Source organism: Chrysochloris asiatica, unplaced genomic scaffold (genome assembly GCF_000296735.1).
Source record: "Chrysochloris asiatica unplaced genomic scaffold, ChrAsi1.0 scaffold00045, whole genome shotgun sequence".
Lineage (NCBI taxonomy): Eukaryota > Metazoa > Chordata > Mammalia > Afrosoricida > Chrysochloridae > Chrysochloris > Chrysochloris asiatica.
Genome location: NW_006408563.1, coordinates 8,566,129 through 8,593,844, shown reverse-complemented (window position 1 = coordinate 8,593,844; position 27,716 = coordinate 8,566,129). Strand labels below are relative to the sequence as shown.

General features: G+C 40.8%; 1 protein-coding gene across 1 annotated transcript in view; it reads left to right on the top strand.

Moving 5' to 3' along the window:
• LOC102833384 (uncharacterized protein KIAA2012 homolog) overlaps positions 1-27,716 on the top strand; it is a 218,089-nt gene that overhangs the window by 38,550 nt on the left and 151,823 nt on the right. The window contains exons 10-11 of the mRNA XM_006862029.1: positions 3,155-3,238; positions 4,188-4,298. Of these exons, the coding sequence (XP_006862091.1) occupies positions 3,155-3,238; positions 4,188-4,298 (195 nt within the window). The remainder of the gene's footprint in view (positions 1-3,154; positions 3,239-4,187; positions 4,299-27,716) is intronic.

Genomic DNA, 27,716 nt, shown 5'->3' with positions numbered 1-27,716 from the left:
TTTTCAACCTAGAGCAGTTCCCCAGACCAAATGCCTTTCATGACATTAGCATTTTAAAAAACCATAGGCCAGTTTTTATACAGAATTGCCTTCAAGCTAGATTTGTCTGATTTCTTGTGATTATGTTCAGAGCTCTGATGTGGCACTGTAGAATAAACACTGGTCTGCTAACTGCAAGGCTGTCAGTTCAAACCCACCAGCGGCTCCTCAGAAACCCTGCACAGGGTCAACAGCACTTAACAACAACAACAGCATATTACATAGTCAACATTGAGTCCTTCTCAGCAAATTACATCAAGGGACACAAAATATCCATTGGTTCCATTTAAAGTGATATTAAATTTCATTATTTGGTTAAAGGTGTCATGTCAGATCTCTCTGTTGTAATAAATGAGCAGTCTGTGAGCTGATGATACTACGAGACTGTATGTGAAGCTAGCTTTTAAACAAATAGCAACAGCTGTGAGCATGGGTTAAGAACCCCTCTTTCTGACTGAGATTAGATAAGGCCTTAATTACTTAGATCACTAGGATTCACTCTTCTGAGAACAGTCCCAGCTGGTTTTGAAAACAGAAAAAGAGAACATGGTGGGGGATAGAATGTGCTTTATGAAGTGTTAGCATCAATTCCATTACCCTCTCAACTGAAGCCATGGACCAGATTTGGGGCTGCTAACCCCAAGGTCAGAGTCCTGTTGTGGTGCTGTGGGTTAATGCGTCAAAATGCAAAGTCTTTTGAACTGCAAGGTTGGTGTTTCAAGCTAACCAGCTGCTCCTTGGAAACCTTATAAGGGTCACTATTGGTCGGAATCGATTCCATAGCACTTAACAATAACAACAACCCCAAGGTTGGCAGTCCAAATTCACCAGGCACTCCTTGGGAGAAAGACGAGACTGTTAGCTTCTGCAAAGATTTAGTCTCAGAAACTCTACGTAAGGTTGCTATAAAACAGACTTGATTAGATGGCAGTGTGTTTTGGATACCATATTGATGGAAGGTATTTTGCACCTTCTGTGATCATTGACTCTACTTACCAAAATTGTTTTGTGACTGAAAATCTGAGGGCTGGAAATCTAGTCCTCTTTCTATCTCAAGATCCCATCAAAGACAAGCATCCTGGTGTGGCGTTGTAGGATAAGCACTAGACTGCAACCACAAAGTTGGTGGTTCAAACCCACCAGTCACCCTTCAAAAACTCCATACAGCATCGTTATGACCTTCAAAAACTCTATACAGCATCGTTATGAGTCAGAACTAACTAAATGGCACTTAACAACAACAATCGCTCTTCAATTTTTTGTAGTTTAAGTTTTTTGGAGATCTCCTAAATGAAAGGTCACTGTTCTAACCAAGAGTAATTTTATCTTGACCACGAAAGACACCTCCTCTTTAGGGCTAACATTGAGAATGAATAGAATAAACCCCACTAAACACTAGGAGCCATTCTCTGCCTCATGACTTCCTCCCTTTTGCTTTGAAAGACGATGAAGTCCAGGCTGTAGTCCCACCACTGTGTCTCCTGCCCCCAAATAAAGGAAGAAGAGCGCCAGCAAGTCCACACAGCCTGGAGAGCCCCAGGACACGAAGCTGCACATCTCCCCTCTACATGAGAGAGCTGGGGAGGGAGCTTCCAGCAGAAGGACATGGTAATCATTCCTGGAGTGCAGGTGCCCCGGCCTCCCATTGGCTTGTCTGTGGTCCTGGGCTCATTTTCATCATCTTCCAGGGCTGGGTGGCAACTGTGATGTAAGCTCACTGACAGCCACCACATTGCAAAGGGGACATGGGCAATGTTTCCCATGATGTCAGAGAGATTAGTGTTCACCACGGGTATTCCTCAAGAGTCAGTACATGTTTTAAGGGGTTGCTGCACCAACATGCAGTGCCAAGCTGTTTCGTGTGTTCCTCACTCCTGGCAGCAACATGTGATGACACAACCTCCTGCTCTCATGGAGAGACATGCTACTGAACTGACCAAGCATACTGAATGCCAAGCCATAAACCTCCCCCTACAAAGGAGCCTTGTGACCCTGCCAGTAAGAAGAGTCTCCTGAAAGAAGTTACCCTCTCGTCCAGAGCAGAGCCTGAGTCTGTACTTCTGAAGGGCGAGACCCGGCAAGGCTCGTCCTCTGTGAATTTGTTGGTGTTATGTTACCCTCAAAGGAGAGTCGATTCTGACTCCTGTAGACCCCATGTGACTGAGCAGAACAGCTCCATAGGGCTTCTGAGGTTGTGACCTTTCAGAAACCGATTGTCAGGGCTATTTCCCAAAGTGTGGGTTTGATCCACTAATCTTTCAGCCAGCAGTCAAGCACTTAAACATTTGTGCCACCCACGGATGCCTCCTCTATGACTTAGCCCCACTTAAAGTCCTTGGCCTTAAGGAGCTGACAGTCAAGGAGGCGACTAAGATGTTTATACAAGAGCAAAATCCCAAGGACAGTACAGTAGGCACTTCTATAGGGAGTCTGATCTAAAAGCAGTTGATAAAACAAAACTTCCTTAAAGTCCAAATCGCCCCTGAAAAACCACTTTGGGAGGTGCCACACTGTAGGCTGACAAATCATTTTCCAGTGAGTGCAGCCCAGCCAGCTGTCCCCATCCCTCATTGAAGCACTGGACTTCTTTTTCTGGCTGAGCACCAGATGAAGGAGATGGCATATATTTGGTGACCAGACTGTGAAGAGAGTATCTCTGTTAACATCAGAATCACACTCCCTGATGCAAAAGAAATTCACACTCCCAGACACATGGGAACTGAGAGCCACCAAGAAAAAACAACAGATTTCACATCCTTCAGCTCATGCTCCCTCAGGGTTAGAGTTCCTTGCTATTTCAAGTTCTCTCATACACACTTTCCTTCCCCCAATTATATAGAGTTGAATTCATAAATACATAATATAAGTAAATACATAAATCAATCATGCCATTACGTATTTGTAACCTCTTAGCTTGTGATGGTCAAAATCAAGCCTCCTACACACACATACTCCCCAGATAATTGCTTTCAGTTAGAAACCAATTCCAAGTTGGGAACTTTCTTTCACAATTTTAGATGAATCTTAGGTACTGTGATGTCAGTCCCAAGGGTCTTCCTAGCCTAGCACACATCACTCTGAGTACACAGACATTTGCTCAGACTTCTTTATGCAGGGGACCTGAGCAAAATGAATGTCGGGGCCGAGGCTAAGGTACGAGGGCAGTGGGAAGCCTCAAGTGCGGCTTTCGGGGATAAGGGTGGGTATATGTAAGTGAATGCATGTGTGGGTGCAGTGTCTGGGGGAGTACTTGCATGTCCATGTGGATGCATGTATGTAAGTGCCTGTGGCACACATGCATACCTGAGTGTGTGATTGTGCATGTCTTGAATATGTATGCATGCCTGTATTGAGCATGTAAGTATGTGTAGATATGTGAGTGCACCATTGCACATGTGTGCATGCATGGGTTACAGTAGGTACATGCACACACACCTGCATGTATGTGGTGGTGCATGTCTTGTGTAAATGAGCATATAAAAGCCTGTTGTAAGTGTACGTATATGTACACCTCTGTGAATGTGTGTGTGCTTGTAAATGCATGTGTTGTGTGTACTATTACACATCCATTGTGGTTCTACTCTTGGACCCTTTATGCTAGAGATGGGGAAGGTAGAAGTATAGAAACATCTTCAATCTTTTAAAGCACTTGTGGGAAATACAGGTTCCTTGTCCCCCTTGACTCGAGTCCCCTGGAGTCCCTAAGAAGTCCTTGCAATTGGTCTCTAATAGTGATACATGAGTTGAGGCTAGAATCTCAAAGCCCTGTACTCAAAAGCTGGACTGCACACTTGGAGGAAGGTGCCCCATCAGTCAAACCTTGCCCCTATAGAGCTGTTTGAGTCCAAGGGGGCCCTACTCACAGACCCACACAAAAGCAAGGCAGCCTCACACTCTTCAGCAAAAAAGTTGTTGTTAAGTGCTGTTGATTTGGTTCTGACCCATAGCGCCCCTGTACATGGTTTCCAAGGAGTGACTGGTGAGCTTTCTTTGTCAAATCGCAGGAGTAGGGCTCATTCTATACTCTGATGAGCACTTGAGAACGCAGGTATCTGTGTCTGTGCCCGTCAGGAGTTAGGGGAACACAAGTCAGCCTTCTTCACCTGCGCTGGTGCTAACACTGTCCATGCTTTGTGCTTATTTTGAAGAAGAGTCCAGAGACCCCACACTGAGAGACTTCTTCTTGGGTCCAGATGGACAAAAAGTCTGCCTGTCCCTCCTGGGGCCTACCCAAACTGAGGATCTTCTGCCAGCTGAAGGTAAGATGATGTATTCCAGGTCAGTCTTGTTTTCAAAGAGAAAGATTTTACCTGCAGCTTCCAATATTTCCCAGAAGCAGAAACATCATTAAAAACAGACCCAAGTCAGCTGGTTTCTCCCTTCTCATTGACACAGAGGTGCTTCTGTACCTCAGACACAATAACCCAGTGTTTGCATAGCAAGTTCACTCTTGCTGGAGAAGCTGGAAAGAGAAGTTTCAGTGGAATGGCTTGGAGGAGGTCTAATGTGCCGTGTTGATGCCTTGATGAGAATGATAAAGCCCTTCTGGTATTTGCCCAAACTAAACATTGGCTTTTTGCTTCTTTCCAACCACCCTCCAGAGGTGGAGATGGCTAATTGGTAATCCAATCAGGTACCTTGTTATGTGTATTGGTTCATTGCTGTGAATCATCTGGCTCCTGACAGATATCAAGGCTGTTTCCAACAACCCTTCTGGCACATTAGATTTTTGGAAAAGAGGTGCTGGCTCTGGGCATAGCCATTTTGCAAAGGAAAAGAAAAAAAAATGAAGTCAGAGGATGGTGAGTGTCAACCACCCAGGATCCATCATGATGTGTATGCATGAACAGAATAGTAAAGCCAGCAGACCTCTTGCTGAGTGAGATTACAATCTGAACTCATTTGGAGGATTATGCTACAATTGGCTTATTAAAAGAGCATGGATTTAGAGCCAGGAGATCAGAGTAATCCTGGCTTATCATCAACATTGCCAGTTGACTTTGGGTCAATCCTTCATCTTACCTATGTCCAAGCCTTCTCATCTGAAATGAGAAGATTGGACTACATGACTCTCCCATGGTTATCAGCTGTAAAATTCCTTAACTACTGCTGCATTTTACATCTTGTGTCAATTGTTATTAAAGTAGCCACCTACTATATGGATTTCCATAAACAAAACTGTGTTTGGTTCCAAACTCAGCATTAAGGAATATCCATAACCATTTGGGTTATACCATGATATAAGTACAAACATAACTGGGTTCTAGCACTAACATGGACTCCTCTAACCGGAGACCAGAAGAATTAGATGGTGCCCAGCTACCAGTAAAAGGTTCCTGCTAGAATGACTAAAAATGTAGAACAAAATTCAAATTAAAAAAAGGGCCAGACTTACTGGTCTGAAAAAGACTAAAGGAATCCCTAAGATTATTTCCCTAAGGCAACCTTCTAACTTGAAGCGCCAGATACTCCCAGAGGCCAAACCTCTCAGCCAAATAATAGATAGGTCTAGAAAATAAACACTAACACCCATGGAAAAAGTGCTCCTTAGAAAAATCAACTCTAGGAGACCAAAAGAGCAACGTTTGCTCAAAAGCAAAGACAAGAAGACAGGGAGGGACCAGGAAACGAGATGAATGGAAGCGGGAATGCAGGGGGAAATGGAAGGGTGTTAACTCGTTATGGGAATTGCGATCAACATCACTGAACAATTTGTGTATGAATTATTGATCAGAAAAATGAATTTGCTAGTTAAAATTTCACCTAAAGCACGATAAAGTGTTTAAAAAGTAAATAAGTGGGTTCTGAGTTGGTGGGAGCAGGAGGCAGACAGGTGGAGACCACTGCTAGTGTGGCACAGCCGTACAGCAGGGAAAAAGCCACAAAGCAAAAATGATTCTGTTCACCTGCTGTACACGATCCACTCTGCTCCTAGAGAAGCAGCTCCCCTCGTGGCAACACAAAAGTCAGAAGCAGAAAAGGAAACATTTAGTATTTAAGTCTGTCATCCCCATGGTCAATATGATGCCACAGTCATTTCAGTATCCCCACACTGGGCACAAGCCCTGACATCAACATAGCAGAATCACAATGAATGTTCACTGACAAATCTTTCAATAACTTGCACATTAAAGGAAGAAAGGAAAGGAAGAAGAAAGGGAGAAAGGGGTCAAGATGAGAGTGAGCAATGAAATGAGGGTCAGAGAAAAAGAGGAAGACCCCCAATGAGATCGATTGGCCAGGTGGCATCATTGATGGACTCAAGTGTGACAACAGTAGTGAGGTTGGCCCAGGATCCGACATTGTTTCGTTCTGCTGTGCATAAGGTCCCTATGAGTTGGTGCCGACTTGATGGCACCTAACAACAACAACAATGAAACTTATGTTGAACCAGTGCTCTGAACACAATATTTAATCCTTTTTGCCTCTCAAACCAGAAGGCATTCAATGTGTGCTTGTTGGCTGAATCATCAATTAGTCACCAACCTTTTCCCAGCCTTTCCTCCATGTACACTTTGGATGGCCATCAATCTCTCTCTCTCTTTTTTAAAAAATATTTTACTGTAGTTTGGATGAAGATATACAGTCCAAACTTGTTTTCAGTTCAGCAATTTACACATTTTTGTTTCATGACATTAGTTGCAATCCTCTCAGTGTAGCAGGATTTTCCCCACTTTCTCCCTGGGTTCTATAATACCATTGGCCCATCTTTCCTGTCTCTTCCTGCCTTCTGAGCTTTGTTCTTAAGCAAATGTTGCCCTTTTGTCTCCTATTGTTGATTGTCCTAAGAAGCACATTCCATACAGGTGATTATTATTCACTTTATACTTTATAGACTTGTCTACTGATTAGCTAAGGAGCTCTAGTAGCGTAGTGGTTACAAGTCAGGCTGCTAATCTCAAGGTCAGCAGTTCGAAACTACCAGTCGTTCCACGGGAGAAAAATGAGGCTTTCTGTTTCCATAAAGATTTACAGCCCTATAAACCCTCTGGAGGGTCACTATGCATTGGAATCAACTCTGTGGCACACCACTACCACCACCATTACCACCATTGATTGGCAGAAAGGTAATCTCCAGTAGCGAGTTCTGTTTCACATTTGAGGGGTGTCTAAGGGCTATCATTTCAAGTGCCACCATTCTCTATCATACCATTAAGTCTGGTTTTCTTTATGGTTTTAAATTTTGTTCTATAATTTTTCCCACTCTCTCCAGGACCTTCAATTGTGATCCCAATCAGAGAAGTTAATAGTATAGTGGCAGTCAGGCACCATCTAGTTCTTCTGGTGTCAGGCTAGTGGAGGCTGGGGTGCATGTGGTACATTCGTTCTTTGGATTAATTGTTTCCTTGAGTCTTTAATTTTCTTCACTCTTCTTTGTTTCAGAGAGAAAGAGACCAACAGTTGTATCTTAGATGACCATTTGTGTGCTTTTTTTTTTAAAGCTTTTATTGTGAATTGAGTGATAATTTACATGGGAGAATATTGGTTTTGCACTCATCCTATTATATTTCATTTCATTGCAATGATTACAATCACCTCCATGCATCATAATTCAACAGTATTTGCTTCTATTACCCCAATTTTTGTTATTGTTGTTTTGATGTACACAAAACACTCAGGAATATCTAATCATTTAAACAACGTAAGGGCACATTCTGCAAGCCTGCCTCCTGGCCACCAGCACACAGCCTTGCTCTTTCCATGAGTCCAGAGACCTCAAATGCTCTGTCTCTCCATGTCCTCATCTCTGCCTCCATCTCTGGTGTCGCTGCTTCTCTGGATAGGGTTCCACATTCCACTTAAGCTTTTTTCTGTTGATGGTCCCTGGGTCCTCCAATGTAAGATTAACTACTTCCCTTTTATGTTACAAAACTTCTACCTTTACAGTTGTGACAATCACGATTAGCAATGACAACAATTACTCACTGTTAAATCATAAGAATTTTATCCCCATCTCCTTTTACCAGACCTGGCTAGACAAGATGAAAACTATTCAGTGGGGATTCTACCTTCCCACACACACTCTGAAACTAAACTCCCTCTTGAAAATTTGTAAGCCAGCCACTTCATGCCTTTATTGCCTGCCATTTTAGGTGGCCAATGTGTAAGTTGCTCGAACCTACTAGCACTGTGTACAAAGAGGATAGGTTTGATCCTTGATGTGAAGACTCCTTCCCTCTCAGTTGGTATTTTGAGCGACTACATCCATAAGCATAGGTCAAGTTCATCAAATTATAGCAATTTGCACTTGTTTCCTTTATCAAATTTCTTTATCTTCTTCTAGTTGAGTTCTGATCATCAAGTTCCCAGGTCTCACTACACTTCGGACCAACCAGCCCTTCCTCTTCTCTCTCTCGTCTCCAGTTCAATTGGCATCTATGGAACGTGGTTGAACCTAACCCATATCTTCATTGCTGCCTTTCCCCCACTTCCACCCACGAATAGACTAACATGGTCAACAGCAAGCTTCTATGAGCCTGCTCATGTGCTCCCTTTGAGTTTCAGTCTTGGAGGGGAATTTGTCCTGAAGGGATTTGATTGCTTGCCTTGATGGCTCCCTGGCGAATAATTTGTTTGTTCTTGTAGTAGCCAATCACACTACCATTTTTGGTTTTTAATTTTTCCTGCTGTTCTTTCTTTCAAGAAGTATCTTCTGTTCCTCTAGCTGCTCCAGGCTGGTCTGCATGTCCTATCAAGTAGGAATGTCCCACCGCAGAGGTTCTGGATGGAGCTCAGGATTCCACCTAAGGTCCTATACACTACAAAGTTTCCACAGGAAGCCTATTTCACTGGGCAAGTTCTAGAACCCCTTTTAGGTATTCCACTTTTAAGCTTTTAAGGCCCCAGTCAAGACCTTACAAAGAGAGGCAATACTTAAATGCACAAGGCCCCATAGTACAGGTATAGCTTTCTAAGGATTTCTATTAATGGGGAAAGACTTTGGTTTGGGGTTGTTTCTTTGTTACTGATTTGAGAAGCAATATCTTGGTATGGCACTGCAGGATAATGCACTGGACCACAAAGTCAGTTTGAATGGCAAGGTTAGCAGTTCAAACTCACCAGCCCCGCTCCTTGAAAACTCTTTACAGGGTCACCATGAGTTGGGACCTACTTGACAGCACTAAACAACAACAACATACTGAACAAAGTAGCCCTAAGGGAGTAGTGAATTACGAGCTGAGCTGGTAATCTCAAGGTCAGTAGTTAAAATCTACTAGTAGCTCCATGAGAGAAAGATGAGGCTTTCTGCTCCCATAAAAATTTACAGCCTCAGAAACCCTATTCAGGGTTTCTATGATTCAGTACCAACTCAGTGGCACACCACCACCACCACCATACTGAACAAATTTCCTCCTCTTGCAATGATGTGTCCCAGGCCACACCAAATTCTTTTGCATCTTAATTGTTCACATTCATCTTTATCACCATCCCTACCCCACCCCTCCAGTCTTAGTTGTTACTGTATTTAAGATCACCCTTTCTCATATTGTTAATATAAAAAACTCAGCCTTCCTTCTCTCATTTACAAGTTTTTGGCCAGGTTGGCCCCAAATATTTAGACTAGCTTTAAGTTCCAGGTTAAGACTCATCTTTTCTGGGACATTTTCCTCATCTCATAGAGCTCATTCCTCTCCCTCAATCCCATTTCTGTGATCATTGTATTTATCTGCATCTGTTTTCTGTTTAGCTCCCAAATACATATATGATCAAGAACAAAGAAAACATCTTATTTTTAGCATATGTCCAAGAAATGCTTGTTGGTTGACCGAATACCCCAGGTGGCACAAAGGAAAGTTCTTTTGGGATCAGAGTTGTTGTTTGTTCTTTTAAATGATAAAAAGTCTTCAGTAAAAGAGGGAATATGATCTGTCTGATCTTTCTGAGACTTTTAGAGTCTGTCAACATCTATTTGGAAATAAATTCTTAGGCAATTAGATCATGATATCTTGCTTTCACACAGCATAGAGAAATGAATAAACCTTCAGAAGGAAAAAAGATTTGAAGACTAAAGCTGGAATTTGACCCTTTTGGTTATGTTGGAATATTGCAACACTTAGAAAATCCAAACACTTGAAAAAGGAATAGTTAAATTGGAAGGATACAAATTAAAACATTGGATGTGTTCTCTGAACTGCTTATCCTTGACTCAAATCCTTCCTCTATTCTCCCAGTCACTGTACTAACAATAGTTTTCTTTCAGGCATTATTACAAGAAGTTCCGTGGGTATCTATGCCAATGATTCAGGTTGAGATTTCAGGTTCCATGTAAATATAAATTCCTGAACTCTTTCAGAATCTCCAATTAGTAACTGTTCTTGTCTCAAATAGATTTTTACTCTAAAAAAATGCCTCTTGTTTCCTTGGTTATTTAATTAAGCACCCTTCTCCTATGCAAGTCTTTCTTGATGTGATGGTTTAGAAATATATCTATAAAGTCTTTGATACTACTTCCTTCAAAAGGAGACCCTAATTCTCCTCCCCCTTGAGTGTGGGTTGGACATAGTGTTTCACCTCTAATAAATATAGTCTAACGGAGTCCTAGTGTGGCGCTGTGAGTTAATGTGCCAGACTGCAAAGCCATTTGAACTAAAAGTTTGGTGGCTCAAGCTCACCAGCTGCTCCTCAGAAACCCTATACAGGGTCAATATGGGTCGGAACCAACTCAATGGCACATAACAACAGTGATGGAAGTGATAATGTGTGCCTTCTGACTGGTGAGGAGAAGCATTAAGTTGTCCTTACTCTTTCTATCTTGGATTACTCACTCTAGGGAAAGCCAACCACCATGTTGTGAGGCCACTCAAGTAACATTATAGAAAGGTTCATGTGGCAGGAACTATAACCTCCTGCCAATAACTAGTATGAACTGGTGAGCGAGCCACGTTGTGAACAGATCCTCTAGCCCCAGGCAAACTTTCAAATCCCTGGCTAACATCATAGCTGCAATCTCATGAGAGACCCTAAGCCCAGAACCACACCTAGATTCCCACAGAAACTGAGAGATTTAATGCTTATTATTTTATGTCTCTAAGTTTGAGGGCAATTTGTTTTGTAGCAGTAGATAACTAATATACTTGACATCATTTCCTGGTGATCTGCAATTAGGGAAACAGAAGGATGACATGTCCAATAATATCCTCAATGATCCCCAAACACTGATTATTTGGGATAAACATTTATCAAAAGTGGTTGACTTTCTCTTTGATCTGCCCATTTGTCGTTTGTAATAATACTAGTTGTAGAAGTATTAGCACACCCATCTACTTGTTAGTTTCAGGAACCCAAGAATAAAAGAATCCTTTCCATGTGAATAGGATATTTGACAAAATATGACATTCCTTGAGTAGCTTTCTGTTAGCAGCTGTAATAATTCCCTGGTGCTGATGTGTGGAGAATGGATGAAGAGAGTCCTTTAGATAAGGCAGTGTAAAGAGGAAAATATAACTCTTGACTAAATGTCCAAGTCTTGGGTTCCAGATCTGTGATTTTACGATCATGGCAAAATAACATCATTACTTTGGACCCAACTTTCTCACATGGAAAAACAAGAATTGAGATTAGATCCACGCCTCCAGTTCATGTCCCATAGAAATTCAATTCTTCAGAAGGCTAATGTTGCTGCTAAGTGCCATCAAGTCAGCCCTGATTCCTAGTGACCCTGTTAGGGTTTCCAAGGAGCAGCTGGTGGGTTTGAACTGCCAACCTCATGGCTAACAGTCCAGTGCTTATCCTGCAATGCCACACCAGAAGTTAACAGGTATTATCTTAAAAAGCAAAGGTTCTGAGGTGAAATAGGTTTGGAAATCAGCAGGCTAGAATTAAGCAGATTCCTTACTACAGGACATGAATTATGACTCTTCAAGTTGGGGATATTCATTATCAAGTTGGGGATATGCATTATTTCCCAAACTTATTTAACCAGAATACTTTATTTTAAGCAAAGTGACTTGTGGATTTAAGTAGTTTTGGGAACACACTTTGGAAAACGCTAAACTAGATGATTTCTAAGGTTCCTTCCAGCTCCACTACTCTATGGTCCTAAATATGCCACTTTCCCCAAGAGGACTCTTTCAGTAAGGCAGTTCTATTGTCTAAATTCTGCAGCGGGATCTCAATCATTCAATAATTCATGACTGCTCTTATTTTCATTTTCCAGGCATCATTTCTGGACCATAGGGCCACAGTCCTTCGATTTCTGGGTGGGAAGAAGTAGAGGAAAATAGGAAGAGATACTTGTGGAAACAATTTAAATTTTCCCTAGTGCTTAGTCAGTGTTTGTTAATGACCCATAAGAAATAATGTTGGCAGAAGTCATGAGGGTTAGTGAGCTATAAGTCCAAATGTTTACATACTATATTTTATGCAAATAACAAATATTATACCACTTTTTACATTAAGCAATTTTTGTACACTCTGCAACTTCCTCATTAGTTTCCTATGCACACTATGTACACTATATAGGTGTGTGTTTTGTTTCTTTGGGTGCATTATCTGTGGAAACTCTGATAAAGGAAAACATGGCTCCTATGTACAGTGGCAGCAGCAATGGGCTCAAGTGTAACAAGAATTGTGAGGATGGCACAGGACTGAGCAATGTTTTCGTTCTCTACAACACCTAACATCAACAGTGCTGGGTATGGTGGACTGGCGTCTCTTTCCAGTGAGCCTTCCTGTACTGCAGAGGCTACAAGGCTAAATGCTACACTTCTCAAATAACCTTTGCAGCTAGAGAACTGGATTCAAACTGGATTTCTGCCAGTTAGATACACTTATATGCGATCTATAGGGTAGAAATGAGGCCTAAAGCTTTTGGTTAGCAAGTCGACAAAGACTGAGCATGTCAAGAGACAGTAACTTTCTATGCACCTAATTCTTGGTGTGGCACTGTGGGCTAATGTGTCAGACTGCAAAGCCGTTTGAACTGCAAGGTCATTGGTTCAAGCTCACCAGCTTCTCCTTGGAAACCCAAAACAGGGTCTCTATGGGTCGGAATCGACTCTACAGCACTTAACAACAACAATAACAATTCTCTATGCTGTAGGTAGCGTAGTGGTTACAAATCGGGCTGCGAACCTTAATGTCAGCGGTTCGAAACTACCAGCTGTTCCGCGGGAGAAAGATGAGGCTTTCTACTCCCGTAAAGATTTACAGCCTTAGAAACCCTGTACAGGGTCGCTATGGGTCGGAACCGACTCGACGGCACTTAACAACAACAAATGCTGTTGGTGGTGGTGCTACGAGCCTTCAAGTTGGCTCCAACTCCTAAAGATCCTGTATGAATAGGGTTTCTGAGGAGCTGCTGGTTGGTTTGAACCACTGACTTTGCAATTAGCAGTCCAATGCTTATCCTACTGTGCCACACACCAGGACTTCGATTCTCTATAGTCACTCCATTTTTTCTTAAAATACCTGGATGATTTATATTCTGATATACTCCCCTTGGCAGAACTTTGGAAGCTTCCTACCAGGTTTAGCATAGTTGGACAAGAAACAGTACAGTGTACAATGTTGAATGATCAGGGAATGGCAAGGTATGTTAGCTGTGTTTGTCCAGGACTTCAGACAGAATCAGGGCTCTTTCCTTTACTAGTATGAAACCAACTAGGTCTCTGTAACCATTACTGGAGGTGTTCTGATAGCCACCAGAAAACCCTAGAAACTCCTTTCCTTTGAAAAAAATTCTCATGATTTCCCTTTCAGAATTTGGTTGAACATAAGGCATCATTATCACTTTATTGGCTTCCATAGAAGCAAAAAATATTGTTTGCTCTGAACCCACTGGAAATTTATTTTTTGAAGAAAACATTCAGTATGGAGTGCTAGGGAATATTTAACTCATCTTTATTTTTGCATAGAACTTATATATATATATTTACAGTGCTTGCAAAGCTATGAATCCTGCCTCCTTTTTATTTGTTCTGTCTCAGAGAACCAAGGGTCAGGAGGGAGCGTGTTGCTGTTGTTATTGTACCATCAAGTTTGTTCTGACTCATAGCTTCCCTGTATAGGGTTCCCAAGGAGCAGCTGGTAGGTTTGAACCACCAATCTTGCAGTCAGCAATCCAGTTTTTATCTTACAGCACCACACCAGAACTCCAGGAGGGAACTTTGACATCATTTTCTCATATGTAAGTATTTAGGCAGAAAAGGCATTTTACCAAACAGACTCTTGTTGAGGAAACTAGCAGCTAAGACAGATAAAAACTGAGCTGGCTTAAATGGGAATGCAGTCTCTGGGTGAGTCCCCACCATCTCCCCTAGAGCCCCCAAAACCCACTCCCCTACTAAGATTGTTTCTGAAGATTCCTGAAGGGCCAAGAGAACAATGGGGCCACAGTTTGAAGACCTCTTATTTTATGAATAAGGAAATTGAGTCCCAGAGAGGTGTGACTTGCACAAAGTCACACAGCTTTTAAGTGGCAAATCCATGATTCAAACCCAGATATTCCTGTACCTGTACCAAATTAGGTCAAAACTCTCCCCACAGAATCACACTGCCTCTAGTTCCTCTTGTCCCCATTTCCAGACTTCAAGGGCCAGTTGAAGTTTCACCTTTATTGTGACCCCTTACCTGTCTGCCTCAGCCCACTCTGGTTGCTAGGCTCCACTGATTTTTTTCCTGTTGGGGACTCATATCAGCCACATCCTCACTCATTTTTTTCATCTTTTTTACTCTCATTATTATTCTATCCCTAGATTTAAGACTTCTTGTAAACAGAACCCCCTCATTTATTTCTGAATATTCCAGAGAACACAGTCAAGCACTCCCAGAATATTGTCCATAAATATTGATTGAGACTGTGAATAAATAGCAGAGACATTATTTCCCAATATCTATTTCTCCATTCTTCCTTTTATTAATAGAACCCTCCACCCTGCATTGTAGCAGAACATGTGCATGACTAGCTGGACACTACATTCCCTAATCTACTGCTAGGTATGGCCATGTGATTAAATATAGCCAATAGAATGTAACTTCCAAGTTATTTTCTTTTTTTTTGCCATTGAATCAATTCATTTAATTAGATATTTGTTCTATTTGATGATATTGAGATTATACACAGAAAAACATACACCAACCCAACAGTCTCTGCCATATAGTTTAGTCACATTGCTTACATTCTCTGAGTTGTGTAATTATTCTCACTTTTTCTGAATTGTTTCTCCACCATTAACAAATTCACTGCCCCTGTGGTTCCTATGGAATCCTTCCAGTTACTTTCCTCAGTTGGATCTCATGTCCTTGTTGTTAAGTGCCATTGAGTAATTCCCAACACATAGTGACCCTGTATAGGGTTTCCTAGGAGTGACTGGTGAGCTTGAACCATCGACCTTGTAATTCAAACTGACATTGCAGTGCAGCACATTAGCCCCCAGCACCATACCAGGACTCCTATATAGCTACTTCTTAAAATAGCATAATGCTCAAGGCAGATTTTTTTTTTTTTTAACTAATTAAGCTAGCTGACCAGATGGCACCTAAAAACAATAGCAAACTAAATTATTGTTCAGTTTTTGTTTGTTTTTCTGTCAGTGAGAATTTATTGTGATGTATATTTTTTCTGAAAATAAGTAGTTACATATGTGTGATATGTAATAAATGACTCTATTTTTCAAAAGTCTTTTTTCTCCAATTAAACCATATTAGAATTTTTGTCTTCATTCTTCTTGGATCAACTATCAACACTCACGGAAGGAGCAGTCAAGAGATCAGACAACGTATTGCACAGGAACTTTTTAAAGTATTGAAGAGCAGAGATGTCAGCTTGAGGACTAAGGTGCGCCTGACCCAGGCCATGGTGTTTTCAATAGCCTCATATGGATGCGAAAGCTGGACAGTGAATAAGGAAGATCGTAGAAGAATTGATGCCTTTGAGTTGTGGTGTTGGAGGAGAATACTGAAAGTGCCATGGGCTGCCAAAAGAACCAATAGATCTGTTTTGGAAGAAGTGCAGCCAGGGTGCTCCTTGGAGGCCAAGATGGCTAAGCTTCGTCTCTTATACTTTGGACATATTGTCCGGAGGAAACAGTCACTGGAGAAGGATGTCATGCTGGGTAAGGTGGAGGGTCAGAGAAAAAGAGGAAGACCCCTAACGAGATGGATTGGCCAGGTGGCATCATTGATGGCGTCAAGTGTGGCAGCAGTAGTGAGGTTGGCCCAGGATCGGACATTGTTTCATTCAGCTGTGCATGGGGTCGCTATGAGTCGGTTCCGACTCGATGGCACCTGCAACAACAAGAATTTCTGTAGCATTTCACATGATTTCATTTAGTTTTGTTTTGGGTTTTTTTTCCAGACTTCCTTTTTTGTTTGTTTTATTTTTCTATAAGTTTTATTGCAGATTGAGTGAAAGTTTACAGGGCAGTTCATTAATTCATGTTTCATCACAATTATTACAATCCCCTCCATGTACCATCAGTTAACAGTATTTCTCTCTATTCGCATTAGCAGTTTTTTTGTTTCATTTTGTTTTTAAACACTCAGGCATATATAATAATTTACACCACCAAAGGGCACATTCTGCAAATGTGCCTCCTGGCCACTATCTCTTAGTCCCTCTCTTCCCATGAATTTAAAGTCCTCAGCCATTCCCTCTCTCCATGTCCCCATCTCTGCCTCCATCTCTGGTGTCCTTGCTTCTCTGGATAAGGTCCCACATTCTGCTTGTGCTCTTCTCCCTTGATGGTCCTAGGGTCCTTTGTTTTTGAACTGTAAGATTAACTGTTCCCCTGATTTTGTTACAAAACTTCTACCTTTATAATTGTGACAGTCACAATTAGTCATGATAACAATTACTACTGAATCATAAGAATCTTATCCCCATCTCTTCTTACCAGACCCATCTAGACAAGTCAATTCCAACTCATGCTAACACTATATAGGTTTTCCTGGACAGTAAATCTTTAGGGGAGCAGACAGCCTCATCTTTCATGCCATGTAAAGTATTAAGTAAAATCACAATATGAAATGTCTATTATATAATTGTTTTGACTCCTTTGACAAAATATACAAAATATAGAGAGTGAACACAGGGATAAGTTTCTGGAGAAGGGCTTCATGTTTGGTAAAGCTGAGGGTCAACAAAAAAGAGGAAGCCCTTCAACAAGATGGACTGACACAGTGACCGCAACACTGGCTCAACCGTAGAAATGATGTGAGGACAGTGCTGAGCCAGGCAGTGTTTCATTCTGTTATACACAGAGTTGCTATCTATAAGTTGGAACTGACTTGGCAGGACCTAAAACTAAAAACAATCATGGCACAAAAAGTTTGCACTCAACTACTGACACAAAATGGTTGGCAGTGCAAATCACCCAATGACACCACAGAAGAAAGGGCTGGCGATCTGCTTCTGTGAAGATTAGAGCCAAGAAAACCCCATGGAGCTCACTCCTACTCATGAGGTTGACATGAGTTGGAAGTGACTTGATGTTTGGGGGGAGGTTTTTTAGTTTATCATGTTTTGGTCTTGTTAGGTGCCATTTAGTTGGTTCTGATTCATAATGACCCGATTCACAACATGTTGGAACATTGTCCAGGTCTGTGCCATCTGCACAATTGTTATGTTTGAGCCCATTGTTGCTGCCTCAGTGTTAGTCCATCTCATTTGGGATTCTTCCTCTTTTTGCTGACCCTCCACTTTTGCAAGCACGATGTCCTTCCCCAGAGATTGATCTGTCTTGACAGCATGTCCAAAGAACAAGAGACGAAGGCTTGCCATCCTCACTTCTAAGAAGCATTCTGGCTGTACTTCTATAATTCTTCCGAGACAGATTTGTTTGTTCTTCTGGCAGTCCACAGTACTTTCAATATTCTTCTCCAATGCCATAATTCAAATGCATCAATTATTCTATGCTCTTCCGTATTCATTGTCCAACTTTCACATGCATATCAGCAATTGATAATGCCATAGCTCGGGTCAGGAGCATCTTATTTCTCAGACTGATACCTTTGCTCTAGAATATTTTATTTGTGCAGCATATTTGATACGTCATTTGAGTTCTTGACTGCTGCTTCCATGAGTGTTGACTGTGAATTCAAGCAAAATGAAGTCTTTGACAACTTCAAGCTTTTCTCCCTTTATCATGATATTACTTATTGGTCCAGTTGTGAGGATTTTCATTTTCTTTATGTTGAGGTGTAACCCTTACTGAAGGCCATAGTAAGTATCTTCATCAGTAAGTATTTCAAGTCCTCTTTGCTTCCAGCAAGCAAGGTTTTATCATTTACTTATCACAAGTTGTTAATGAGTCTTCTGCCAATCCCAAAACCATATTCTTCTTCATGTAATCCATCTGCTCCAAATATTTGCTCAGCATATAGATCAAATAAGTATGGTGAAAGGATAAACCCTGATGCACAGCTTTCCTAATTTTAAACCATCCAGTATCCCCTTGTTCTGTTTGAACGACACAGCTCTTAGTGCTTGCATAGGTTCCTCAGGAGCATAATTAAGTGCTATGGAATACCTATTCTTCACAATGTTATCCATAGTTTACATAGTCAGTGAATCACTGGACTGCAAGGTCAGTTTGAACCTCAAGGTCAGAGGTTCAAGCTCACCAGTCACCCCTTGGAAACCCTATACAGGCACTTAACAACAACAAACATCTTTCTGGTGTTCTCTGCTTTCAGGCAAGATCCATCTGATGTTAGCAGTGATATCCATTGTTTTATGTCCTCTACTGAATTTGGCTTGAATTGTTGGTAACTCCCTGTCAAGGTACTGCTGCAACAGTTTTTAATTACCTTAAGCAAAAATTTACCTGCATGTGATATTAATGATATCGTTTGATGATTTTCACATTCCATTAGGTCACTTTTCCTTGGAATGGGCACAAATATGGACCTCTTCCAATCAAATTTTTTTGGCATAACACAAGTGCCTCCAGCAGTGTATCAGTTTGTTGAAACATTTCAAATTGTATTCCATTAATTCCTAGAGCCTTGTTTTTTCCCAATGCCTTCAGTGCAGCTTGGACGTCTTCCTTCAATACCATCAGCTCTTGATGGTATGCTCCCTACTGAAATTATTGAGCATTGGCTAGTTCTTTTTGGCACAATGACTCTGGGTATTTCTTTCATCTTCCTTTGATGGTTTGTGCATCGTTCAATATCTTGCCCATAGAATTCTTCAATAGTGTAACCCACAGCTTGAATCTTCTCTTCAGTTATTTCAGCTTGAACAATGCTGAGCATGTTCTTCTCTTTCCATTGTCTAGGTCTTTGCACATCTTATTATAATACTTTGTCTTCTTAAGCTGCCCTTCGAAATCTTCTGTTCAGCTCTTTTACTTCATTTTTCTTCTAGTTGTTTTATAGCTTCTCTATGTTCAAGCTCAGCAGTTCGAAACTACCAGCTGTTCCGTGGGAGAAAGATGAGGCGTTCTGCACCCGTAAAGATTTACAGCCTCGGAAACCCTGTACAGGGTCGCTATGAGTCAGAACCTACTCTATGGCACATAACAACAACAATAACAACAATGTTTAAGAGCAGGAGTCCTCGTGTGGTGCTGTGGGCTAATGCATTAGCAAGGTTGGTGGTTCAAGCTCACCATCTGCTCCTTGGAAACCCTATACAGGGTCGCTGTGGGTTGAATCAACTCGACAACACTCAACAACAACAATGTTTAAGAGCAAGTCTTAGAGTCTCTTCTGATATTCATTTTGGTCTTTTGTTTCTTTTCTATAGTTTTAATGACCTTTTGCTTTCTTCATATATGATGTTCTTGATGTCATCCCACAACTCTTCATGTCTTCAGTCATTAATAGTATTTAATGCATTAAATCTGTCATTGATATGGTCTCTAAATTTAGGTGCTATTTACTCAAAGTCATATTTTGGCTCTCGCAGACTTAATTTAATTTTCTTCAGTTTTTTTCAGTCTGAACTTGCATAGGAACAGTTGATGGTCTGTTCCTCAGTCAGCTCCTGGCCTTGTTTTGGCTGATGCTATTGAGATTCCAATCATCTCATCCCACAGATGCAGTCAGTTGGATTCCTGTATATTCCATCTAATGAGGTCCTCATGTACAGTTTCCTTTTATGTTGTTTTAAAAATATATTTTTAATGAATAAGTCAATGGCCTTGCAAAATTCAGTATCCAGCATCACTTCTAGCACCAAGACTATATTTTCCAATTACTGATCCTTCCTCTTTGTTTCCACCCTTCTCATTCCAGTCACCAATAATTAACAATGCATCTTGATTGCATGTTTGATCCATTTCAGATTGAAGAAGTTGGTAAAACTCTTCAAATTCATCGCCATTAGCTTTAGTGGTTGCTGTTAAATACCATGGCTTGGGTGAGGCACACCTCAGTCCTCAAGCTGATATTTTTGCTCTTCAATACTTTAAAAAGCTCTTGTGCAACAGATTTGCCTAATGTAATACGTTATTTGATTTCTTGATTGCTGCTTCCATGAGTGTTGATAATTGATCCAAGAAGAATGAAGTCCTTGACAACTTCAAGTTTTGCTCCATTGATAAGAATGTTGTTTGTTGTTCCAGTGGTGAGGATTTTTGTCTTCTTTACATTGAAATACAATCCATATAGAAGGCTGTGCACTTTGATCTTCATCAGTAAGTATTTTAAGTCCTTTACACTTTCAGCAAGCAAGGTTTATCATCTGCATATCACAGGTTGTTAATGAGTCTTCCTCTAATCCTGATGCCACATTTTTCTTCATAGAACCCAGCTTCTCGGATGATTTGCTCAGCATACAGGTTGAATAAGTATGGTGAAAGAATGCAACCCTGTCGCATACCTTTCTTAATTTTAAACCAGTCGTTGTTCCCATGTTTTGTTCGAACAACTGCCTCTTGGTCCATGTACAGATTCCTCATGAGCACAATTAAGTGTTCCAGAATACTCATACTTCGCAATGTTGTGCATAGCTTGTCATGATCCACACAATCAAAAGCCTTTGTGTAGTAAATAAAGCACAGGTAAACATCTTGAATAAACAGAGAAGGAGAGGGAAGTCACATCCCACTGAGGGGCCAGCATGTTAACCAAAACAAAGAGGTGGGTAAACAGAATACATTTAGGAAATGAGTAGCTCCACGTAAACAGACTCTGGAGGAAATTTATGAGGGGAACATGGGGTTGCAAGGCAGTCTGGACCATACCAGGGAAGGCCTTGTATGTCAGGATAGAGCTAAAATCTACATTTTAGTTAACAAAGAATCACAGAAGATGATTGAGGAAGAAAGGGTGCAACCCAATATGGGTGCCAGCATGATTGAACTGGAAAAGGAAAGGCATAGGACTTTTTAATTAGGAGGCTATTGTAATCATCCAGAGGTCGCCTGAGGAGACCCAGGAAGGTGAACAGATTCAGAAGACATCTCAAAGGGCTGCTGATCAGATGTGGAAAGCTCAGCTGAGGAACCAGAGATAAGCCTGTTTGCACAGACTCTGTTTCAGTCTTCACAAAGTTGGCTGCAACTCTCATCTACACGTCTTGTTTTTACTGTTAACTTTCAGCTAAGAGGATTACTTTGGGGTGTGTATATATGTGTGTCTCACATATTGTAATTAAGATGAAACAACAATTAAGGCCCTGCAGCCCACATCGCCCCCAGAGAGCACACACAAGGCCCTGACCCTCTCCCACGTGGCACTCAGTTCCGGCGGCCCTCCCTCCTTTTAAGTACAGCTCCCACAAGCATAGATAAAAATGAAATTCCAATGTCATGTGCCTCTCTCAGCTTGTCAGTAATACAGTGTGGCTGTTTTCTGGTTTATGTGCTTGAGGGGAAGTGGTTGAGTTTCCTAGCAGACAAATGTGCTTAGTAATAAGGGTCCTGAGGAAAACCCTAATAGCAAAATTCTTGGGGGACATGAGGCCAAGAGCAAAGCAGTAAGCAGTGATGGAAAGTGTTCACATAACCTTCGGTACCCTCTTATACCGACACACAAGAGGTTTCTCTTTCATGATTGTTTTAACCTCTTTTTCCCTTTCAACCACCGACCACTCAATTCTTAGAGGGAAAATTAACATTCATTATGCAATTTATCTCTCTCCTTTTAATCCAGAGTGTCTGTCTCCAAGGTCCCTATTCAATAATTAATGTTTGTTCTCATTTCCCATTCTCCAGAGCATCTATTCTTGAACTGTAAGGTCAGCAATTAACACTACTTATGGTTTTCCCCTCTCCAGCGGTGGTGCTCAGAATCCCTAGTTGCCCTGCTCAATCTAAATCATCTGCATGCATGTGGCTGTGTGTGTGTGTGCATACCGCAATGGAAATGCAAGCCCCACCACAGTTTAGCAAATCAATAAAACCCAAACATTCTCTGTTTGGCAACCCCTCTAAGTATATTTATTATCAGTAGTGAGACAATTAAGGAAATTTTTTTAAGGATTTGGAAAATACTTTGTGTGGCTGTTTAGACTGGAAGATCTCTGATTTTGTCTAATTTGAAGTTTTTAGGATTCCCTATGACTTTTTTTTTGTCCCTATCCCACTTTCTTTCTCTCTTTTCCTCTTCTCTCTCTCTCTCTCTTTGTCTCTCACACACACACAAGCACACATACACATACCACATTTTCCTCTAAAAATGATTCCTCCTCCCTCAAAAAGTTAAACATAGACTTACCCTATGCTGTTGTTTTTCTTGTCAGGTGCTGTTGAGTCAGTTCTGACTCATAGCAACCCTGGATAGGGTTTTCAAGGAGTGGCTGGTGAGCTTGAACCACCTACCTTGAGGTTCAAACTGACTTTGCAGTCCAGCACATTAACCCACAGCACCACATCTAGACTCTAAGACTTATCCTATATGACCCAGCAATTCCATTCCTAGGTATATAACCAAAAGACTTGAAATCAGGGACTTAATGTGTACACCAGTGTTCACTGCAGTAGTATTCATAATAGGCAAAACATGGAAAGAAGCCAAGTGTCCATAAACAGACGAATGAACAAATAGGACCAGGTACATACGTAGAGTGGAGTATTACTCAGCCATGAAGTGAAATTGGATTCTGATCTATGCTACAACATAGGGTGAACTTTGAAAATTCACAGGATGAAACAAGTCAGACTCAAAAGCACAAGTAGTATGTGATTCCACTTATATAAAAAAATCTAGAACAGACAAATACATTGAGACAGAAAACAAGAGATTAGCGATTATCAGGATAAAGAAAGGAATGGGAAATTCTTGCTTCAAGAATACTGAGTTTCTGTTTGAAGTGATGAAAAACTTTTGGAAATAAGCAGCTGGAGTCCTGGTTAATGCACCAGACTGCAAAGCCATTTGAACTGCAAGGTCGGTGGTTCAAGCTCACCAGCCGCTCCTTGGAAACCCCATCCAGGGTCGCTATGGGTAGGAACTGACTTGATGGCACTTAACAACAACAACAATGCAATTACACACAAGACCTCTTAAAAATGTACGAGAGCAAAGATGTCAGTTTGAGAACTAAAGTGCTCCCGACCCAAGCCACATAGCCTCATATGCATGTGGAAGATGGACAAGAATAAGGAAGACCATAGAAGAACTGATGCATTTGAGTTATGGTGTTGGAGAAGAACCGTAAAAGTACCATGGACTGCTAAAAAAAGAAGAAGAAAATCTGTGTTGGAAAAAGTACAGTCAGAATGCTCCTTAGAAGCCAGGTTGCCGAGACTTCGTCTCATACTTTGGACATATTGTGAGGAAAGACCAGTCCTTGGAGAACAATATCAAGCTTGGTGAAGTGAAGGGTCAGCAAAAAAGAGGAAGAGAGGAAGACTCCAATAAGATGAATTGGCACCGTGACAGCAGGAATGGGTTCAAGCTTAACAATGATTGTGATGATGACACAGACCAACCAGTGTTTACTTGTGTTGTGCATAGGATCCCTATGAATTAGAACCAACTCAAAGGCACCTACAACAACAATATCATTACAAGATGAATAAAATTAATGCCATTAACATATATGTAAAAATGGCTAAAATGGCAAAATTTTTTGTTATATATTTTTTGCTACACATAAAGAGTTTATTTAATTCCTCCTGCATTTAGGACCCACATAGGAACCTGCCTTGATTATTTATTAGCTCTCCCTGAGCAATCTTTTCAGGCCTGTCATCCTAATCCTCTTCAGCCATTCAAACAGTCTTGTTTTGACTAGTTTTCATTTTAAATGACAAGGACAGCTAGGAGAATAATTCTCACCCAAGGTGGTTCTAAAAAATCATCAGGACTGTGACAAATCCTGTCTGTCCTCTTGGCTCGAGTCAGATGGGTTGGAATCTCTTCTGTCTCCCCTGGTACAGCCCTTGTATCCATGCTACAGCTGGAGACTCAGGCTCCTGGGGCTTGGCTGTCATCCCCATGTTACTGTCCACACTGGGGCCTCATGCCACAGATGCTGTTCAAATCTGGGCATCTCCTCGCAGCGCTCATCAAGCATTAACTGTTTCAATGCTCTTGCTCTGTTGAAAGGTTTCCTGGAAGGCTGTTAGCATTGAGATCCCTGCAGAGTTTTATCTTTAAACAACTTGGATAAAAATATTATTACCCTCCATATTTCTTATCCCTACGTCAACCTTCTCTCCATGATAGTGTCTACAGGCTTTCAAAACCATCCAATGCATTATAAGGTTTTAAACCTCAAGGCATTCTACTTAATGTTTATCTATCTGTGTCTTCCTGTGAGGAAAATAATTTTTTGTTTCCCAAAACCTTTTCACACTCTTGGGTAAAATCCTTATTATTTTCAGCCTATAAATATGTATGTCAATTCATATGTCAGTCATGAAAAACAGAAGTCTACTATTCAACACCTTATAAAAGGATGGCCCTCCTCCACAAAAAAACCATCACCTCTGTCACTTCTCTATGTCATCTATGAATGAATAAATAGCTGTTGTTGGGTGTCATGCAGTCAGTTCTTACTCATGTGACAGAGTACACTGCCCCATAGGATTTCCTAGACTGTAGTTTTGGGGGACCAGCACTCATCTTTCAGTATGTCTTACTGTGGTGACTTAAGTGTTGCTGTGATGCTGAAAGCTATGCCACTGGAATTGTAAATGTCAGCAAGATGACCCGTGGTGGACAGGTTTCAATGGCTCTTCAAGCGTAAGACAGAATAGGTAGCAAGGACAGGCAGACTACTTCTGAATGTTTAGTCACTGAAAACTTTATGAAAAGCAGCAGGACACTGCCAGATATAGTGTAGTTAGATGAAAACATTATGAATACCACCAAAATATTGTCAGCTGTAGCGTTGGAAGATGAGCTCCTCAGGTTGGAGGACACTCAAAATAAACTGGGGAAGAGCTGCCTCTTCAAAATAGAGGTGACCATAATGGTGTGATTGAAGCCCTTGGGACCTTTGTTTGCTGATGGGGCACAACTCAAAATGAAGAGAAACAGCTGTAAACATCCATTAATAATTGGAACATGGAATGTACAAAGTATGAACCAAGGAAAATTACAATTTGTCAGAAATGAAATGGAATGCATAAAGATCATTATTCTAAGCATTAGTGAACTGAAATGTACTAGTATTGACCCTTTAAAGCAGACAATCATATAGTTTATTATGCTACAAATGACAAAATCAACAGGAATGGCATCGCGTTCATTATCAAAAAGAACATTTCAGGATATATTTTGAAGTACAATGTTGTCTGTGATAGGATAATATCCATATGTCTACAATGAAGACCAGATAATACCGCTATTATTCACATTTACGTACCCACCGGTGATGATGGAAATGAAGAATTCTATCAACTTCTTCAGTCTGAAATTGATCAAACATGCAATCAAGATGTACTGATAATTACTGGTGATTGGAATACAAAGGTTGAAAACAAAGAGGAAGGATCAGCAGACGGAAAATATAACCTAGATGATAAAACTTATGCTGGAGATCCCATGATTGAATTTTGCAAGGCCATTGACTTATTGACTGTAAATATCGTTTTTAAACAACATAAAAGGCAACTATATGCAAGGACCTCACCAGACAGAATAAACAGAAATCAAATTAACTACATCTATGGGAAGAGACAGTGGAAAAGCTCAATATCTTCAGTCAAAACAAGACCAGGGACCAACTGTGGAACATCAATTGTTCATATGCAAGTTCAGGCTGAAGGTGAAGAAAATAAAACAACTTCATGAGAGCCAAAATATGACCTTGAATATATCCCACCTGAATTTAGACACCACCTCAAGAACAGATTTGATGCATTAAACACTAATGACCAAATACTTGTAGAATTGTGGGATGACATAAAAAACATGATACAAGAAGAAATCCAAAGGTCTTTAAAAGAAATTAAAAAGCAGAAAAGAAAGATAAAACTAAAATGAATGTCAAATAGATCATGAAACTTGCTTTCCGGTGTAGAATGAATGAAAGAAAGGAGGAAGTAAAAAAACTGAACAGAAAACTTCAAAGGTCAGCTTTAGAAGACAAAGTTAACTATTATTCTGAAATGTGCAAAGACCTGGAGTTAGGAAACCAAAAGGCAAGAACACGCTCAACATTTCTCAAGCTGAGAGAACTGAAGAAAAAAATCAAGACTTCACTTTCAATATTGAAGGATTCTATGGGCAAATTCTTGAATGATGCAGAATGCATCAAAAGAAGATGGACTGGAAGAACAAGATAGCTAGGAGAACACTGAGACTGGTTTGCATGGGCTAAGTGGGACAGAGGTAAACAGTGATGCATGTTCAACCTTGGAACAACAGGGCTTTGTGATACAGGGACCCAGGCATACCCTGAAGAGAGGAAGTAATACTAAGATGCTTGATTGTCTTATGAATATTGGTTTCCCTTGCTTACTACTGTAGAATAGACACTTGAGTGAGATACAAAGGATTGTCAGGAAACATGATTACAGAAAGCTTGTAAGCCCGTCTTCAGCCTATAACTGATTTGAATACCTAAAAGGTGTTCTAGAACTTGCCCAGTGAAATAGGCCTCTTGAGGAGCCTTTGCAGTGTATAGGACCTTAGGTGGAATCTTGAGCCCCATCCAGAACCTTCTGAGGTGGGACATTCCCACCAGAAAGGACAAGCAGACCAGCCTTGAACAGCTAGAGCAACAGAAAATATATCTTCACAGAAAGATCATCAGGAAAAGAAAACAAAACAAAAATGGCAGTATGATTGGCTACTAGAAAAATAAGCAAGTTGTTCGCTGGGAAGCCATCAAGGCAAGCAAACAACTCCTCCTCTAAGACTGAAACTCAAAAGGAACACATAAGCAGACATGTAAGCTTGCTGACAACCATATTGGTCTACTGAAGGCAACAGTATGAATTGCACCTCAGTGTAAAGAAAACAAAAATTCTCACAATTGGACTAATAAATAACATCATGATAAATGGAGAAAAGATTGAAATTGTCAAAGACTTCATCTTACTTGGATCCACAATTAACACCCATAGAAGCAGCAGTCAAGAAATCAAACAATGCACTCACTAGGCAAATCTGCTGCAAAAGACCTCTTTAGAAGGCTCAAGAGTAAAGATATCTATTTAAGGACCAAAGTCATGGTATTTTCAATAGCTTCATATGCATGTGAAAGTTGAACAGTGAATAAGAAAGACAGAAGAAGAACTGATGCATTTGAGTGATGGTGTTAGAGAAGAATATGGAAAGTACCATGGAATGCAAGAAGCACAAGCAAATTTGTGTTGGAAGAAGTACAG